Source organism: Alexandromys fortis, unplaced genomic scaffold (genome assembly GCF_014885135.2).
Source record: "Alexandromys fortis isolate MF-2015 unplaced genomic scaffold, M_Fortis_MF-2015_v1.1 scaffold_3, whole genome shotgun sequence".
Lineage (NCBI taxonomy): Eukaryota > Metazoa > Chordata > Mammalia > Rodentia > Cricetidae > Alexandromys > Alexandromys fortis.
The window spans coordinates 30,433,600-30,451,379 of NW_026067909.1; the positions used below are offsets into that span (position 1 = coordinate 30,433,600).

At 47.1% G+C, this 17,780-nt stretch overlaps 1 protein-coding gene across 1 annotated transcript in view; it reads right to left on the reverse strand.

Annotated features, from left to right (window-relative positions):
• The window catches only part of Myo16 (myosin XVI), a 297,006-nt gene that overhangs the window by 86,120 nt on the left and 193,106 nt on the right, over positions 1-17,780 (reverse strand). Inside the window, exon 27 of the mRNA XM_050136512.1 lies at positions 8,037-8,139. Within this exon, the coding sequence (XP_049992469.1) occupies positions 8,037-8,139 (103 nt within the window). The remainder of the gene's footprint in view (positions 1-8,036; positions 8,140-17,780) is intronic.

A 17,780-nucleotide genomic window follows, 5' to 3' on the forward strand; every position in this document is an offset into this window, starting at 1 on the left:
CTCTTATGTCTGTAGCTGCAGCAGTGAGCATACTGCAGGCTGAAGGACGCAACCTTTCGGCCCTGTACCGCCTCAGCCGACATCTCTTTCCAGCCACCACCTCTGCTGGCCCAGGGCAGACAGCATTAGTTAGCTCAGGACTGGCTTCTCCGTCCTGTCCTTGTTCCCACAAAAGTGTACAAACAGCCCCAAGGCAGACCACATCACCTAGCTCCTTTACAGCTTCTCATGGGAAAGTCCCAAGGTTTCTTTCATGTAGTTCATGGCGTATAGCAAGTACTCTGAAAAACTTGTAGAAAAACAACTCAGGGTGATTCATGCTAAGGTAAAGACTGAGAATCCCCGCACCAGCACCTGCTCGCTCAGATGACTGTCGGGGCTTCATCTGCCAAACACCACTGCCAGTCCTGCGTGGTCTCCTTCACTCTACAGAGTCAGCTCACTTCCTCCCCTGGGCCCTCCTGCCCTGCCCCATCTCACTGCTGGCTCCTTGTCACCCCTAAGAACCCAGTGGTCCGGGAACTGCACAGAAACTCTCTCCTGACTGCCACTGCCGCGGCTGCACCAAGTCGCTCTGATCCATCCATGCAGTGTTCTTGCCTCTCTCCTGCTGTGGCTCCTACCTGGACTTCCTTTTCAGGGATCGAGAACACATATTGTTTTTTATAACAAATATTATAAAACATGGTGATGATTTCTACCTGTGCCATGTGCGCAGGTGTGTATGTGTAAGTGTGCGACACACCAGAAAGGAAGGAATGAGATGTGAACACACAGTGATTCCAGTTGGAACACTATTTTCTGAGATTCACTTAAGTCTTTGATGCTGATTTTTTTTTTCAACACTGTTAATTTCAGAGAAAAAGAAGTAATAGAAAAAGTCACTTTGTGGGCTACTTTCTGGCTCGCAGTTACAGGTGATTCATGAAGTACCCATGGAGTGATAAAATAGGGTTATAAAGCATTAATTTATTGTGCTAATAAGAGCTGAGTGTCCTAGCACCACCACCTCACTTTAAAACATGCTAGAAAAAAGCAGGGCGGTTGAGACTCTAACGGCATCTCTGCTCCTCCTTTCATTATCTTCTCCCTAATGTACTATTTTAGATTAATGAAATAATAAATCCTTCATCCGGATGATTTTAATTAATGTTATGGTAAATGCTTGTCTTGCTGGTCTCAGCACGGCACAGGTGACTCCTGGAAAATCACGCATTTCAGTCACAGGATGAAACGTGGGCCATTCTGCAGGAGTCACATGAGGAAGGCAGTGGCAGAGATGACCCTGGGAGCTTTTTGTTGCGGTTGGTGAAGAAACACAAATGGGCGAGTGTATTTCATTGGGATTTAGGGTTTGTGTAGATTAGCACAGCTCTCAATCCTCACCAGAGACTCTTCTTTGTGTAGGAGGTGGCGGTTAGATGGAAACTCTCAGCTGGTCACAGCGCAGAGAATACGTGACCGTGGAGTGCTCGGCCACAAACCGGGCATCTCCATTACTCCCTTCCCCAAGGCCTTCGGACCATCATGAAAGAAGAAAGGGATTATTTTTTGAGGGAGTCAGACATCAGGAAAACTGGATCATGACAGGACCACGGCCCTCCCAAACTGACACCAGCTGTGCTTGCCAGACCTGCAGAAGATCAGCCAATCACAGCACAAGAAGCCACCCCCAGGTGGAAGCTACTGACAGGAGAGGGCTCCTAGGGGTGGGGCTGTTTCCTTTAAGGTCAGAACAAACTGGAGTCAGTGGGCGCTAAAAAGAAAAAAGAAAAAAAGAGGGCATGAAGTTTGGATGGGGTGAGGCCTGGGGGTTTGGGGGCATCTAGGAGGACTTAGGGGAGGAGCTGGGGGAATTTGATCAAATACATTATATACATGTATGAAAATCCTTAAAATATTAATGCTATATTAAAAGTTAAAGAATGATTTAAGGATTTGGTTTCTGTGAATACATTTTATTGTTTTTCTGAGTCTCGCAGTCTTTGTCTCTCCCTTCTTTTCACACACAAACACACACACACACACACACACACACACACACACAGACATGCACACGCACGCTGGTTTCCCATCCCAGCAAGCAGCTGAGCTGAAGCTGAAGTTTCCATTGCATTTTTCAGTTCCATCCACATGGTCCTGAGGAAGGCCCCAGGAGCATCCTGTGTCCCATGTATCTTTCAACTACTGATGACACACTATCTATCTCTGAGGTTGGATTCTAAAATCTCTGCGGCCTCTAGGGAAAACATCCCAGCACCTATTTCCAGGGTTGCACTGGATGCCCCTTCCTTCCTTCTATCTCAACCGTCATAAATGTACAAAACACTCCTTCTAGGAAAAAGCGTTCTGAAAAGGAGCAAGGCCACCCCCAGACCGACCCCCTGTGGCTCTCAGCGCCTGCTCTATTGCCTGGCATCCGGGAACATTCCAACAGATCTGTATCTCCATCCACCATCCCTCCAGATGGCAGGGAAATGAATATAGCATTCAAATAACCACAGAGAAGAAAGTTCCTTATAACCAGTTGATGCATATGAAACGCGTGAAAATCAGATTATAGCACTTATCTTTCCACTTAGAATTAGCTTCAGAGGTTTTCACTTTACAGAAATGAACGACCATGTAAAATAAGAATATCCCAGAGGGGCCTAATGTGTGCTGATGGGGTATCTGCCCAGAGGTGGGTAGCTGGAGATGGGTTACATCAAATTTATGCCGAAATAACACTGAAGGAAAAGGGAACATATTAAGATGAATAAAATACAATAGCAACAATAGTATTACAAACTGTAGATGGTTCAATGACTCATTTTAAACTACAACTTAATAAAATTTACTTGGGTTGCCCCGTCCATGCACAAGTGGACTTTTTGTTTAGCCAAGAAAAATACATCCAGTGAGAAGAAGAAATCAACATTATGGCAACAGTCATGGAGATTTTACTCGGGCCATTTCTGGTTAACTTCTCCTCCTCCTAGTAAGGACACTAGCACTCAAATTCTGTCTTGCAAATAAGGGTGCCCCTCTGAGTAGTTTCACACACACACACACATTTGAGAGTTATTTATAATTTATGTGTGTATATATGTATGCATGTATGGTGCACTACACGTGTGTAGTGCCCATAGAAGTCAGGTAAGGCTGTCAGAGGCCCTGGATCTGGAGTTATAGGAATTTGTGTGATGCCTGACTGCGTGCTGGGAGCCAAGTTTGAATCTTTAAGACCAGCAATAGTAACATATGTATATACACTCATATACACATATTTGGCTTTACTATTTATTTTATGTCTATAGTCTTTTGCCTGCCTGTGTGTCTGGTTCCCACAGGGATGAGGAGCAGGTCTTGAATCCTCTGAAAATGGAGTGAGAGCTGGTTGTGAGCCGCTGTGTGGGTGTAGGGAATTAAACCCAGGTCCCTCGGAAGAGCAGTAAGCGCTCTTCACCGCTGGGCCATCTCTCAGCCCAGCAGTTCCCTGCGGTTTTTAGACACGCTTTTCTGTGTTAAACATGAACAGGAAACCACCAACAAGAAGGCTCCCTCCCACTTTGTCCTGGTTTTCTTCCCCTTTCTTTGAAATAAAGCCACATTATGTAAGGGCAAGGATTCTGAGTATTTGGGGACAGTTTGCCAGAACCGGCACTTACCAGTTCACACTGCGAAAGGGAGCAGGAGTCTTTCTGGTGTGAAGGACACAGTGGGAACTGCAGATTGGAAAACTAACCCCCCCGCCCCCGAGGAAAACTGTAGGGCCCGCAGTTTTTACACAGATCCTCAGAATAATTTGCCCTTATTTACAATAGTCTATGCCCAAACCATAATTAAGTAGCATTTACACATTGTATGCTTATTTTTCATCACAGACTTGATGGGTCAATTATTCCTAATAAGAATAAACAGAGCACAATTCCACATGGTTCTTCTCCTAAACAATGTTGACTGGTTTTTAGTGTGACCCAGTTAGACAATTCACAGTTCTTGTGCATCTATGTAAAGTCCCAGGCATATAATGTTGATGGTTTCCTATTCACAGAAACGTGATTCTTGGTTCAGCTGCACACCTTGGGCAAGAGCTGGGCGCTACTGCAGGGATAGTGGTCTATCCAGAGGACTCCGTCAGGGCCAGCCTGCAATAGGAAGGTACTAGGTTTTCCCTCATCTGCCCAGTGACTTACCAGCACAGAAGAGACAAAGGGCAGCTTGCTCGCCGATACAGGAAAATGGAAGTGCCTGAGATCAAAGCTCCGTAATTAAGTACAATTTATCCCTTTCAAGTTCCAGGCCCTGAACAAAATGACTCCAGATCGCTATAATGAAAGGCAGAAATCAAGCTAAATGCTGAAGCACGAACAAGGCTGAGGCAGAATCCAGGCTGGCCTCAGCAAAGCTGCCTTCCTACCAAGCAAACGGAGCTGGACCCACGGTTTCAGCTGATATGCCGATCTACCGGTCCAGCTCTCTGGGGCTCGGCATCCTTCCATCGACACCGACACCGTGGCTACTTTCCTCTCTTTGCATGGAGCTGCCATTAGGCTCAAAGTCAATAAGGTGAGGAAAGTGTCGAGCAGGCACCTCCCAACATGGAGACGAAAGCAGCGGCTGTTTACCCCCAGTTTCTCATGGGCTGACCCCAGCCCAAAGATGCTCAAGGAATAAACCACGTGTTTGTCTCTCCCTACCACCCCCATCCTTCTTCAGGCGGTCATATTCTACTTCCTCCATTTTTATCTCAATAAACAAAGCCAACAGCTCCACAAACTGGATGTCTTGAACCAGGAGGAGGCTCTGTGCTCATGAGCTTCTGCAGCAAGCAAGAGACACAGAGGACACAGAGCTCCAATTCCATCATCCAACTCAGGTGCCTCAAAACTGCCTGTAGCTCTAGTTCTAGGGGCTCTGCTATCTTCTTCTGGCCTCTGCAGACACCCATATACAAGTGATACACACAGTTAGACACACATATACACACATAAATTTAAAAAATAATATTTTAGCGAAGAGACTTGAACTCCTGGTTAACACCTTTCACTTTCTCATAGGATGAAAAAAAAATGATCCTAGTCTCTTGTAGCCGCTAGAGTTCCTTTCGAAGACATGAAAAATAAGCATTAAATTTAATGTTTACCAGGTAGGGAGCAACGCTGAGTGTCAACTGCTGCTTAATGAAAACACTGCACCACGGCCGTGTGGAAGCTGCCGTCCAGGCATGTGCCGCCTCCACTGCTATCCCTTCAGCACCTCTGCTAAGCAGATCCTTGTTTATTTTCCTTAAGTTCCCAACCGATTCTCAACCCAGAATGGAATCAAGGGTAGAACTTCTGGTAACGGCACATTTGAAACAACAGAGAACTCTGATTTTTCCATATCAGAAATAATTGGGGTTTTAACGCAAACTGTTTTCTGTTTAACTTAAAAGTAAAATACGAATAAGCATGAAAGATCTAAACGGTTCCACCCTTGTGAAGCTGAACAAAATCCGTCCTCCCTAACTGAGAACACGGACTCATTAGTAGAAGTACTTGGGAAAGGAAATCTACACACATCCTTCTCCTTGTTCCCCTCCTTTTGCATTTTTCAACGTTCTTGTGTGGGGAGAGGAAATGGCAAGATGGCTCAGCAGTTAAGAACGGTTGCAGCTCATACAGAGGATCCGGCTTTGGGCTCCAACACCTACAGGGTGGCTCACAACTATCTACTCCTAGTCTCAGGATCCAGTGTCTGAATCTGGCATCTGGTGGCACCAAACACACGCAGGTGCTCGCAAATACATATACAACAAAAACAAGTCTTTTAAAAGTGAGGAGAAAATAGATTTGTGCAATGAGATGAAAACACTTCCCCACAAAAATACATTTGTTTTATGTTTTCAAAGTACCAATGTAGGCTTCACTTTAACGCCATCCTCAGCTACTGTTTCAAGTATCCCTCCCAGAACACAGATTTGGGAAATCTGAAGCTTACTGGTATAGGTATATGGGCACCCCAGCCTCCTCTCTTGATTGACACCAGCCTCTACACTGGGAGTCCTTACTGGGTGTTAGCCTTGGTACTCACTTACCTGCTGCTCGTATTCTAATTGGTCTTAATAATAAAAGCCCGGAGTCAGATATCCCAAGTGGGAGAAATATTTTAGATTTTCTTGGCATCACAACACACACACACACACACACACACACACCAGTGAGTGTTCTTTAGAGGAAAATTACACTCCCTGAAACCTTTGACATCACGCTATTCTTAAACCACTACTCTACAATCAACTATTTAAAAACTCCAGCCATGATGAAGCGGAAATGACCTCAGCTCCCCACGATCTCGCTAAACGGTACTCTCTGTGGAGCCCACATCGATGTCTCAGGCTCCAGGATGGGGCGCTGACATCACTCCCGGTTAGTAATTCCTTCCTTTAAAAACCCAGTCTCAGCGCCGATGTGCAACCATGACAACCCAGCGTGAGTAAGCGTCCTCCCTCAGACTGAGACCGAGAGTCCAACTTCCATCAAGATTAAATGAGAAGGAGAGGCAGAAAGGAGACAAAGGAAGGGTGTGGGCGGCGCTGAGGGAGAAATGGTGACGCCCCCATGCCTGAGCCTTCTGCTCCTCGTTCTAGGTCATAGGAGAGTGTGCTTGTGACGCCACTTCCGCTGACGTAGCTGATGCTGACGTGGCTGTGCTGCTCTCAGACCCGGTCTGCTATGTGGAGCCATCTGCTCCCTCCACTCCTGACGCATTGCCATATCCACCCTGATCAATGATCATGCCCTTCTACTCCGAGATGAACAATTAACTTTAAACCTGAAGGCTGTGGTTGTTTTCCAGTAATCTACACCTCGCCGCCCCCTCAACACCCTCTGTGCCTCCTGCGCCCTCCAAGGAGTTCCCGGTGCCCAGGACTTCATTTTCCTCCACTCAAACTCCTTCTCCCTAAAGCTAGCCAAGGATGCTCACGATGTCGTCTAAGGTGCCCATCCGGCTCTAGTGGGGGCAGCCACGCTAGTTTGCCTTATTTTGTCCCTGTACTGGCTTAGCGGTAGCTGCCATGGGCTCCTGGGGTGCAGTTTATGTGACATACAGACCACAGCTCTGAGATTCAAAGCGTGTCTGCTTGCTAGTGCTCGGAAACAGTGGCCCTGTGAGGTCAGTGAGAAGCAGAGCGAAGAGAAACTGAAGAAGGGGTCCACACACAGCGTTTCCAGCTTGGCAAGCCCGGATCTAACGCAAAGATTATGGGTCACTCAATATTCTTTCCTTACTCGGTGGGTTTTCTGAATTCTGCTCCTCTTTGTGGGTTTGGATCCAGAGTATGTCTCCTACATGCTCTAGTGTTGCAGGCTTGGTTATTAGCCTGTGGCTATCAAGAGGTGGTGGTCCACTAGAAGATGAACCCTAGAGAGGGGAAGTTATGCCGGTGGGGGCTGTGCCTTCAAAGTGGATGACACTGGGACCTGGGATCTCCCTCTCTGTTCTTCCCCTCCCTTCCTTTCCTCTCCTTTTCTTCCTGAATGTCATCAGATGAACAGCTGTGCTTTCCCCTCCCCTTCTTCTTGTCTCCATCCTCCATGTCATGCTCTGAATGCCTCTGTTCATGTATGTACACTGTGGGGTGATGTTCAGTCTGCTGCAAGCCCAAACACAGTGGCACCCGTGGACCATGGACGGAAGCTGTGAGCCCAAGGAAACCTTTTCTCTTTCACCTCCGTCCACCTCAGGTGCTTTGCCACAGAGCTAGAAAGGTGGCATGTATGCTACACATCAGATGCTTTACAAACTGCTAGCGAGCAGGTATGAACCCAGCAAACTGGCCTGAGCCCGGTAACTTCTCTGTGTAGCTGTGAAAGCGGGTGGCCGCTTACATTGCCTCCATGGTGCTAAAGTCCATAAATCATACAGAACGACACGTTTCCAGCAACCACACCGAGGGCTGTGCCTTGCCAAACATAACAAGGCCATTTGTCTTTGCCAGGACAGCTACTGCCACGACTCATGCCTTTAAAACCCTAGCCTTCCTTTTCCATAGTCTGTCGGCCACCAACCTGCCAGCCTTGTAACTTGCACCGCTGGAGAACAAGCCGGCATCTCTCCTCAGCAGGCTGACCCTTCTTCTCGCCCAGAAGAACAGAAGCCAGCGGCTCGTATCTGTCAGGGAACAAGTACAAGAATAAGTGACAGTCAGAGATGATCAGATTCAACAGGGCTGACTGACCACACCACTTCTCAGATTCTTGTATTCTATCTGGAAATCCCCAAATAGCTCATCCACTAGGCACAAACCAGCCAAGAGGGAAACAACAATCTTCTGCAGAAAAATGTCCCTCATACGAGCCAGCTACATTGTTTTCCAGCTGACATGTAGTTCTGTCATACAGTGATGAATACCATTTATTCACGCAAAATTGGAAGAGGATAAAAACTAATCTATTAGTTGCCATTTAGATATTTGGCTTGGCCTTACAAAAAGAAATCACTTTTTAAGAAATTCAAGCATCTATTCAATTACTACGTGAGGATACATTTAGTTTGCAGTAAAGAAATATTAAAAGAGTGACGATTACTATTTCAAGGGAAGTAGGCCAGCATCGTCCCTGTATATGAGACACTGAGCATTTTAAATCCCCACTGGACATTCCTATTTTTAGGAATTATCTCTGAGTGTTCGAGTTCCACTCTCTAGTTGAGACTCACAGCGATGCAGTGGTTTCTTTCTTTCTTTTTTTTTAGTTTTTCGAGACAGGGTTTCTCTGTGGTTTTGGAGCCTGTCCTGGAACTAGCTCTTGTAGACCAGGCTGGCCTCGAACTCCCAGAGATCCGCCTGCCTCTGCCTCCCAAGTGCTGGGATTAAAGGCGTGCGCCACCACCGCTCGGCTGATGGAGTGGTTTCTATAGCTCTTTCAAACATTTCAAAATTACATTGGCCATTAAAATTTATCTAAATATTTTGTACTTACTCTATTTAATTGAGCACATAAGCAAAATGGCAGCATAGGAAGGGGTGGGGGAGAGAAGGGGAATAACAGAGGAAAGACCCAGAGCTTACACTGGGATCTCATTGCCCTCAAACTTGACGATTCTCATGACGGACAGTTCTGCAAGCTTATGGAAGTTCAATACAGAAACTCAAATCACATATTTTTAGTTAATTTTTGTACAATACTCCAGTGTTCTGTCTAAAACATGCCGCAGAAAACTTGACACCTATGACAATAAGCTTGGCAGTTTCTTAGCCTGCTCAGATTCAGGGTAGCGTGACCCAGCTGACACCTCCGTGTTGGACCTGTGGTTCTACAGCTCCGGCGAAGAGCTGAGGAAAAGAGATGATGATGACTGAGCTGGTGTGACTGCCGTGCCGGCTCTCCCCCGACATGGCTCAAGTGCAGCCGCGACCTAGAAGCCTAACCCAGGCAGAGCAGAAAAGAGAGACCATGGTCCACAGAAGCTCAACAGTAGCTGTCCTGAGACTGAGCAGGGAGAAGGGTCCTTGGGAAGAACTTGGTCTGCTGACCTCTGGGTGACTGGGGCCCCTTTAACAGACAAGCCGAATCTGTATCAGACGCAGATCAATCTGTACCCCCAAGAAATTCCAGGTACACAACCGTGACATGAGATAACTCAAACCCCCTTTTATTCCCACAGATAATCACCTCCAAAATAATGCATTTTGGAACTCTGTTAATTGTAACTAAGAATGCAATGGATATAATTTAAGCGTCTGAACCTAGTCTTAACAAGTCAGGACGAACCGTCTTGCACTTGCTGCTTCTCAATTTTTAGACGGGTTCTTCTAACACTCAACACTGAGTAGTCCTGACATCCCAGCAGAAGGGACAAAAAGCGTCCTCTGAGGCCGTGCGGTGAGGACTGTGCTCCTGTGATTTGAAAAGCTGTGCCTTGGGCAGCTTGAGTGTCACCTATGAGTGTCTCTTGATGAGAAGACATGCTCACATGTCTCCCTGAGGCAGGTGGTGCACTAGAGCTGTCATAGACCACAGCACGGGTGCTATCAGAAAGGACTAGCAACCCTGCCTCTGCTCTGGGGTTCCTAGGCAGGTCATCTCTCTCTCCTGAAGGCCCTATGTACAAACCTTCACGTGCTCTCTATTGGAAGTCAACTGACCGTAAATGAGAGACGCTTCTTGCTGGTCTGCTCTTCTCATCTCCCTGGTCTGGGACGGGGGACTATTGTGACTTTACCCCGTATCGAGAATTGTGGTCCTAAGTCTCCTCATCCAGGCTCAAGTAATCTATGAACAATTACAAACGGAAGAAGAAGCGGGTGAGCATCTACAGCCCTCCCTCAGAAACGTGGAGGGGCCGAAGCGGCTGTAAGAAAGGAGGCAATAAGCCAGGCTCTTGAGAGGACTTCAAAAGGTGGACACAGCCGGTGAGGATAGAGTGGCCTGCAGGTGACCAGTGGGACGTGGTTTTGATGGAGCCTGTGATCAAAAGACCTGCAAAGGCAGCCAGAATATATGACCCTGCAAGCGTCAGCAGACTGTGACGGAGAGGGGTTGAGCAAAGAGGAGGCCAAGAAACCGGCACAGGGTGGTGACTGGGTGCAGATGGGGGATTCTGGGAAGTCTAGTGAGTTCAGTGACCAAGACTCCCAGGGAAGTGTGGGGAGACTGCACATGTGAGACTCCCAGGAAATCACGGGGAGACTGCACATGTGAGACTCCCAGGGAAGCATGGGGAGACTGAAGTGAGACTCCCAGGAAATCATGGGGAGACTGCACATCTGAGAGCAGAAGGGGATTCCAGCTGGGGTGTGGCTAGAGGCAGGGACAGTTATCACTGAAAGTTCCTCATCTCCCTGTTGCCAGAGGATTATCTGCGGCTGCTTCCTCCCCTGCCACGGCCCTCTGAAGATGGAACAGGGCAGGAATGGCCATTTGGAAACCGAGTCACTTCTTACAGTGCTCTGCATTCGGTGCCCCCTCGACCTCCCATCTGAAGAAGTGTGGGCACTACCATGCATCCCCCCTTTCTCGTACAACGTGTCTTCGCCTACCCTCCTTCTTTCCTTCTGGATGCCCACTTCCCACTCCACCTATCTCTAATAAGTGGGTTCCCAGGCTCCAACATTTCTCACTTGGGTTCTACGAGCCATTTTCACGTCGAGGAAACGAGTGCAAATCTCACTTCAACTCTCAGAACTGTGAGTGTGATGGAATCAAACCCACGGGATCCCCATGTCATACGGAATCCCAAGTAAAAAAGCCACACCACACTGGGGTCACTTTGAGGCCCCTGTGTTGGAAGAGGGACAGGTCGAAGTGAAGGGCACAAAGAAAAGTCAATGACGTGTGAGGTCCTGGGAAGGAGCCATGACAATGAGGACTCAGGCGAGCTCTTCCCGAGGCGCCTTTTAGATTAAAGGGGCAGCTCTGACACCCTATTTCACAGAGCTGGGGATCTGCTGTTTTCATTCAGATTAACCTAGAGGCTTTAAAATAACAGCTTTCAAAGGAAATGAGGAGGCAGCAGAATGGTTTTCTTAGGGAAATATGAGCTAAGTAAATTAAGCTATCTTCTGTAACCCCCAGGAGTTCCTGTGAGTTTGCTTGCTGAATATTGACTTTTCCTTTTACTCTCAAAGAAAGTTCTGTTGTTAAAGTGAAAGTTCTGATTTCTTTCTTTTTCTTTTCTTTTCTTTTTTTTTTGGCTCCTGAAACCCCTTAAAATTTTAATTATCTCGATAAATATAATGTTTTATAATTATGGACCAGGAAATAATGTTTGGGAAACACCAGCTCCTTTTCCAGCCCCATCCCAGGAACCAGATATGATAAAGGAAAAAGAAGCCCAGGAAAAGAAGAAAAACCATCCTTAGAAGTTACTGGAAGGCTGGCACCACAGGGCAGGGAGTAGCAAGCTGCTAGCTGGCTGTTCGTACACTTGCCTCAAGCCAGAGTCACCTGAGAAAGGTGTCCCTCAGCTGATTCCCTGTAGGCACGTGTGTGGAATACTGCAAATCAGATAGCGTGAGAGGCTCAGCCCACTGTGGACTGGGCCATTGCTCGGTTTTATTAACCAGTGCTCTTTCAGGGGCTCTGCTTCAGTTCCTGCTTCTGGTTTCCCGTGCTAACTTTCTTTGATAGTAGACTATGATACATAACTCTAAGCTGAAATAAGCCCCTTCCTCCCCAAGCTGCTTCTGGCCAGAGTCTGTATCACAGCAACAGAACGTAACTGATGTTGTAGAGAGAAGAATACAGCGACTTTGATCTGCAGTGCCCAGCCCTGCAGCCATTAGAACCTGCCAGTGTGGAGAACTGGCCGTAGGGTCTGGGGAATGGAGGGTTAAGGGCAAAATGCGAAGGTGGAGGATGGAGTTCTACAGGCCCTGATACAAATAAAGCACAAAAGCCTGCAGGCTACACAGAGATGAAAATTTGGGGTGCTCTTGTTTGTGAAGGCAAGAGAAATGATCGAAGCTTACAGAGAGTTGACAGTCCTGGAAACCCTCAATGCCACATTCCGCTCTTTTTTCTGTACCTGCATTTTAGAAGCACTAGACTCCATTCCCTTGAGGACTTCCCCAGGGTCACAGCATGGCCTACACACACACACACACACACACACACACAAACACACACACACACACACGAGGTGTCCCACAGTGGGTGGTTCTGATTTAAGAAGACTGCACTTGGTTCCCTCTGTGGACTCGCCTGGATGTTGGCTTTGCTCCCGTGTTCTTGCTCGCAGTAAACACTACACAGGTGTGGACAGCCATTTTCCAACTCCGTTCCAGCCGTCAAAGGGCTGAGCGCAGCTGCCTAGCAACAAGAGACCTGCCACGAACCCTGGAAACATCGAAGAGAAGGATGGAAAAGGGCACAAGTGGGCTTGAATATTACCACATGGAGAGCGGGGGTCAAATTGAGGGTCGGGGCTGGCATCAGTTACTTCTGTGCAAGGCAAAGGGTGTGAAAAAACGGATCAAGTTGCAGAAGTGCCTCTCTCATGGAGCCCTGTGTGTCCTCTCCGTGTGTTTATTCAGCCTTTCCTTCCCTTCACTTTGGAGAGGTTACCCTGCCTGCTCGCTCTAGCTCAGCCTGATTCTTGGTGTGTGTGTGTGTGTGTGTGTGTGTGTGTGTGTGCTCACTGCATTCAGACACCCACACAAAGGCTTTCTGCAACCAGATGAATCAGTTTTCTTTGTGTCCTCCTTTTCACCCCGAGCTTCCTGTGGCCTCCTTTTGTCGTCAGTGACAGAAGCTCTCTGTGTTGTTTCTCATCCCAGGGCCCTACATGCCCCCTTGTATTTACAGGAAGGGCAACAGAGATAAAATTCCCACTGCCTGGGAGATGTCTGATGTGTTTGGTCCTAAATTTGGCTGTGAGTTTACTTTTGTTTTACCTTGACTGGGACTCACCTGTGTCCTACCCAACCTCACCCTGGTGAAATGTGTCAGGAAGGCGGCACCTTGGAAGCAAGAGGTATCCTCAGATAGAGGCGGGGATGCATTGTTTCTTTCTGTGAAAGTCTTTTGTAAACAGAAGTTTCTGTCTGGCCTGAGGCCACAGCCATTTGGTCCCAAAGAAACACACAGAGGCTTATATTAATTATAAGCTGTTTGGCCTATTAGCTCAGGCTTATTATTAACTAGCTCTTACAACTTAAATTAATCCATAATTATTATCTGTTTTAGCCATGTGGCTTGGTACCTTTTCTCAGTAAGACATTTTCATCTTGCTTCCTCTGCTTCTGAATGACAGCTGTGTCTCTGCCTTTCTTCTTCCCAGAATTCTCCTAGTCTGGTCACCCCACCTATACTTCCTGCTTGTACTGGCCAATCAGTGTTTTATTAAACCAATACAAGTGACAAATCTTTACAGTGTACAAAAGCATTATCACACAACAGTCTTTCCCAGGCACTTCCTGGCTCATGAGCCTCTAGGAGTGAGGTTCAAGCAGAGGCTGTGAAATGTGTAAACTGACTCTCCATGGGCAGGCTCTACCTACATCCATGGTTTGGAATAAGATGCTATTGGGGAAGTGGCAGGAACAAATGAGAGCCAGCTTCTGATACCACCCATGGCCACAGAGTATGAGGTGGTACCTGAAGACTGCCACAGTGGAGCTTCTCTGCCCTCTATGTGATTCTCCGGAGTTGAAAAGGATCATAGAGGAAGAGATTGAGGAAGATAAGAAAAGATTGACAGAATGGCTGAAAAGACCAGGAACACTATCAGGTGGTTACAAAGCCATCCTGGGGCCTCTCCTGGGTCTTCACAATCTGAGGATACATTTAGAAAGGTGATACAGCATTCTGGGAGAACCAACTGAATCTAGTGCCAGGGTCCTTAATCCGTGTAGAGCCTGCTTAGCAAGGAGGTTGGTGGAAGACAGAGCTCACACCTTTCAGCTTTGTGCTTGGAAGGATAGAGACAACCAATGTAGGGAGTAGCATATAAACCAGGAATGTTAATGAGGCAGAGAGGGGCCAGAGCCACATTCCACACCTCCACGCATGTCCCTCCAACTCCAAATGAGAGGTCAAAGCCATTGGCTTTCCCCACCCACTTGTGGCAGGAATGGCTCTTATCACTAAGCGTCCACCTGGTCACGCATGTTAGGCACTTCTCTGTTCAATGATCACATCTGCAATGAGGTGTGACCCCGCTCACACCCCAATGTCAGAAGCCCAAGGGGTCGGGAGGCCTCTGTGGAATACCAGAGGACCTGCCCTGGACCAGAATGTTACGCAGTTCCCTTCAATGTGCACTGCCAGGGAGGGTCACATGTTCTTCTACAGGAGCCTTTGCCCGGGTACTGACCAGCAGTCTGCACACAAGTGTGGCATGAGTGTGCATGACTGGCCATGAGCTGCACACAGCCACATTCATTCTGCTCATGATTAAGCCCACCAGATGTTGCTCCAAACCCCATGCATGGCAGGACAAGCTGCTTGGACAACACGACTTTAACTCTATCCCATGTGTTCATGAACTTCATGGAATCGAACCCGGGGTCCCTCACATGCACACAAGGGAAGTGGAGAATAATGCTGCTTGATTTCAGATGCTGGGCTAGGAGTGCCCTGATGCACACAGGAAACTGCTTTGGACCATCTGCCACCCGTTTCCATGACGACGTTGTTAAGATCTGAGTTGAAGCTGGTCTCACCCCTTTATCTTGGTTTTGTGATACAGCAACATTTGACTTATTTCAGAAGTGAACGAAGGACAGGCTAAACGCCTCAGAGGGTAAAGGTGCTTGAGGCTAAGCCTCAAGACCCGAGTTCAATCCTCTGGACCTCCATAGAGGAAGGAGAGAACCAGTTCCTAGGAGTTCACTGATAAAACAACAACAACAACAAAAATAAAAGAAAAAGAAAAGGAAGAAAGGGATGAAAATGAAACCAGATGAGGTATGTCACCAGGTTCACGGAGCAGCCTTATAGCATGAAAGGCTTGTCTCAGCCAGGTTCGTCAATGTCCCTGAGGCAGCCCCACAGTACGGCTTATGGCCCTCCCACACCCCACTGGCCTTCTAGCATGGGAGTGTCTAATGCAAGCCTCTCTCCAGGGCTGACTGTGTGGTGCTGCTGGAATAACGGTCTTTGTAGACATGGGTCTTGTTGCCTTGGAGTCAGCCCTGCTTTGCAGAGGACGCAGTGCACACAGCTCTGTGCACTCAATATGATGGCTTTATTCCTTTATCCTCTGTGCAGTCTGTGCTTTGCTGCCTGAGCCAGAGCTTGTGTATCAGGTACAGGAACAGCCTGTCTAGCTGGGCTGAAAGGAACAGATGTTCTCTTGTTTAGGCCAAATGAGAGGCCTCTTGAAGCTATGCAGTTTAGATGCAATTACCCCATTCCTAAGGCAATTTGCTCCTTAATCTAATATTCACCAGGGCCACTCTGACCTGTTTCTGGGCAGGAACAGGAAGCTCACACAGGTACATGGGCTCATCAGGGTGTTTGTTATTCTGCTGCTCCCCCCCCCCCCCCCCCCCCCCGCTACAGAGGAGACAAGTATGCTCTTGAAAATGGCTGGGAAGTTTTGTGGCGATTGCAAGAATTGCACAATTTAAAGAAGCAGACCAGTGTCGCTAACACCTTCAGTGAGGAAAGAAACCGTTAGGAAGCTCAGGATGACATGCCAATTTCCTACAGAGCGAGGCTGGCGTGCAGAGCAGATTGGCCTGTTTCAAAAGGGACAGCATCGGCACTGTGTCAGGGCTGAATCGGACGGAGGCTTCTGCTGGGGAACTGGACTGTGCCCATCGTGGAAAGGACTGATTTTAAAAAGCATGCAGCAAATATTTACAAAGAAAAAAAAATCAACATTTATCTCATGAGGCATTAAGTACTAGGGAAACTGAATCTTTATATCTAAAAGACAACTCTCATTAAAGAAATATAGTGACGATATTAGCGTGAACTGTGGGACCATTCAACTACTAATTTATTATTTTTGCCCCATGCAGCAGTAGTGAGAGATTTTTTTCAGCCATATTAAGAATTTAAATCCTGGATGTTTATACTTTGTGAGAAAATTGTGTATCAAACTGCCATTTAATACTTGGTTATTTAATCTTATGATTTGTAAATAGTGGTCAGAAAGGAAGTTCTAAGGGACAAAAGTCAGGTGACATTTTAAATACCTTGGGATGTAACTATATCATTATTCACAGAGAGGCACACATATCTGGAGGGAAGGTTTTTGTGTACATATGTGCTTGTGAGCATGTGGCTGGTGTATGCTCATGTGTACACACGTGTATACACATGAGTGAAGAGCAGAGGAAAACCAAAGAACATGTGCACACATGTATATGAATACCATAGGACAACCAAAGAACATGTGAACACATGTTTACACATGTGAATAAAGACCGAACAACCAGAGTCATTGGCTTTATTCCCACCTGAGACAGGGTCTTTCATGGCCCCAGATCTACAAACAAATTACTCTGTCTAGTCAGCAAGCCCAGGATCCTCCTGTCTCCACCTCTCCACGGCTTGGATTACTAATGTGTATCACACCCAGCATTTTGGAATATGGGTTCCAGGGATGGAATTCAGGTCCTCGTGCTTGGGAGACAAGGCTTTGAACTGGTTGAGCTATCTATCTCCCCAGCCCTGAAATGGAAGTCTTAATCAAAGGAGGGACAAAAAAAAAAAACAAAACAAAACAAAAAACCATGATTAAAATTGCTGCTAACTAGGTCCTGCAGAAATTAATATATAAGAGGTCTTTGGATGCACAGGAACGTATCTCACCTCTTTGCCAAGCATAGACGTCTACCCTGTTGCTTCTGTTCCTACAGTATTTCTCTGAATAATTACTCTGAAGACTACTCCTTCTTGAGGTTACAAAATGCATTGAACTCAGGAGCCCTGTCAGCTGAAAGCTGGGTCTCCACTGGGCCCTCTGGGAGTTAACAAATCCTGTGGAGGTGTGAGTCTGATTGCTTTTGACTACTGACTGCTGTCACCGCCATTTGCGGAGAACTGGAGATGTGGAAAGTTAACCAAGGTCAAGTAAGCCCCGTCCGCAGCAAATGCAGAGGACATCCTCCCTGGGCAGGGCCAATAAATCCTGTTATCACCAAATAAAAACCTCTAAAAGTTCCATTTTTATTTGAACTGGCATAGACATCTGACACATGTCCTCTCTGCAGAAATGGTAAGATGTGCTCCATTTCTGTGTCAGTCACGATTCTGTCCAGCTGAGATCACATCTTAGCAGAACAGCTTGTGGCAATAGGGACCCAATGAGGGATGTGAGTGATTCTAAGTGGTGGTCAGACAGAATCCGGGTCCTCC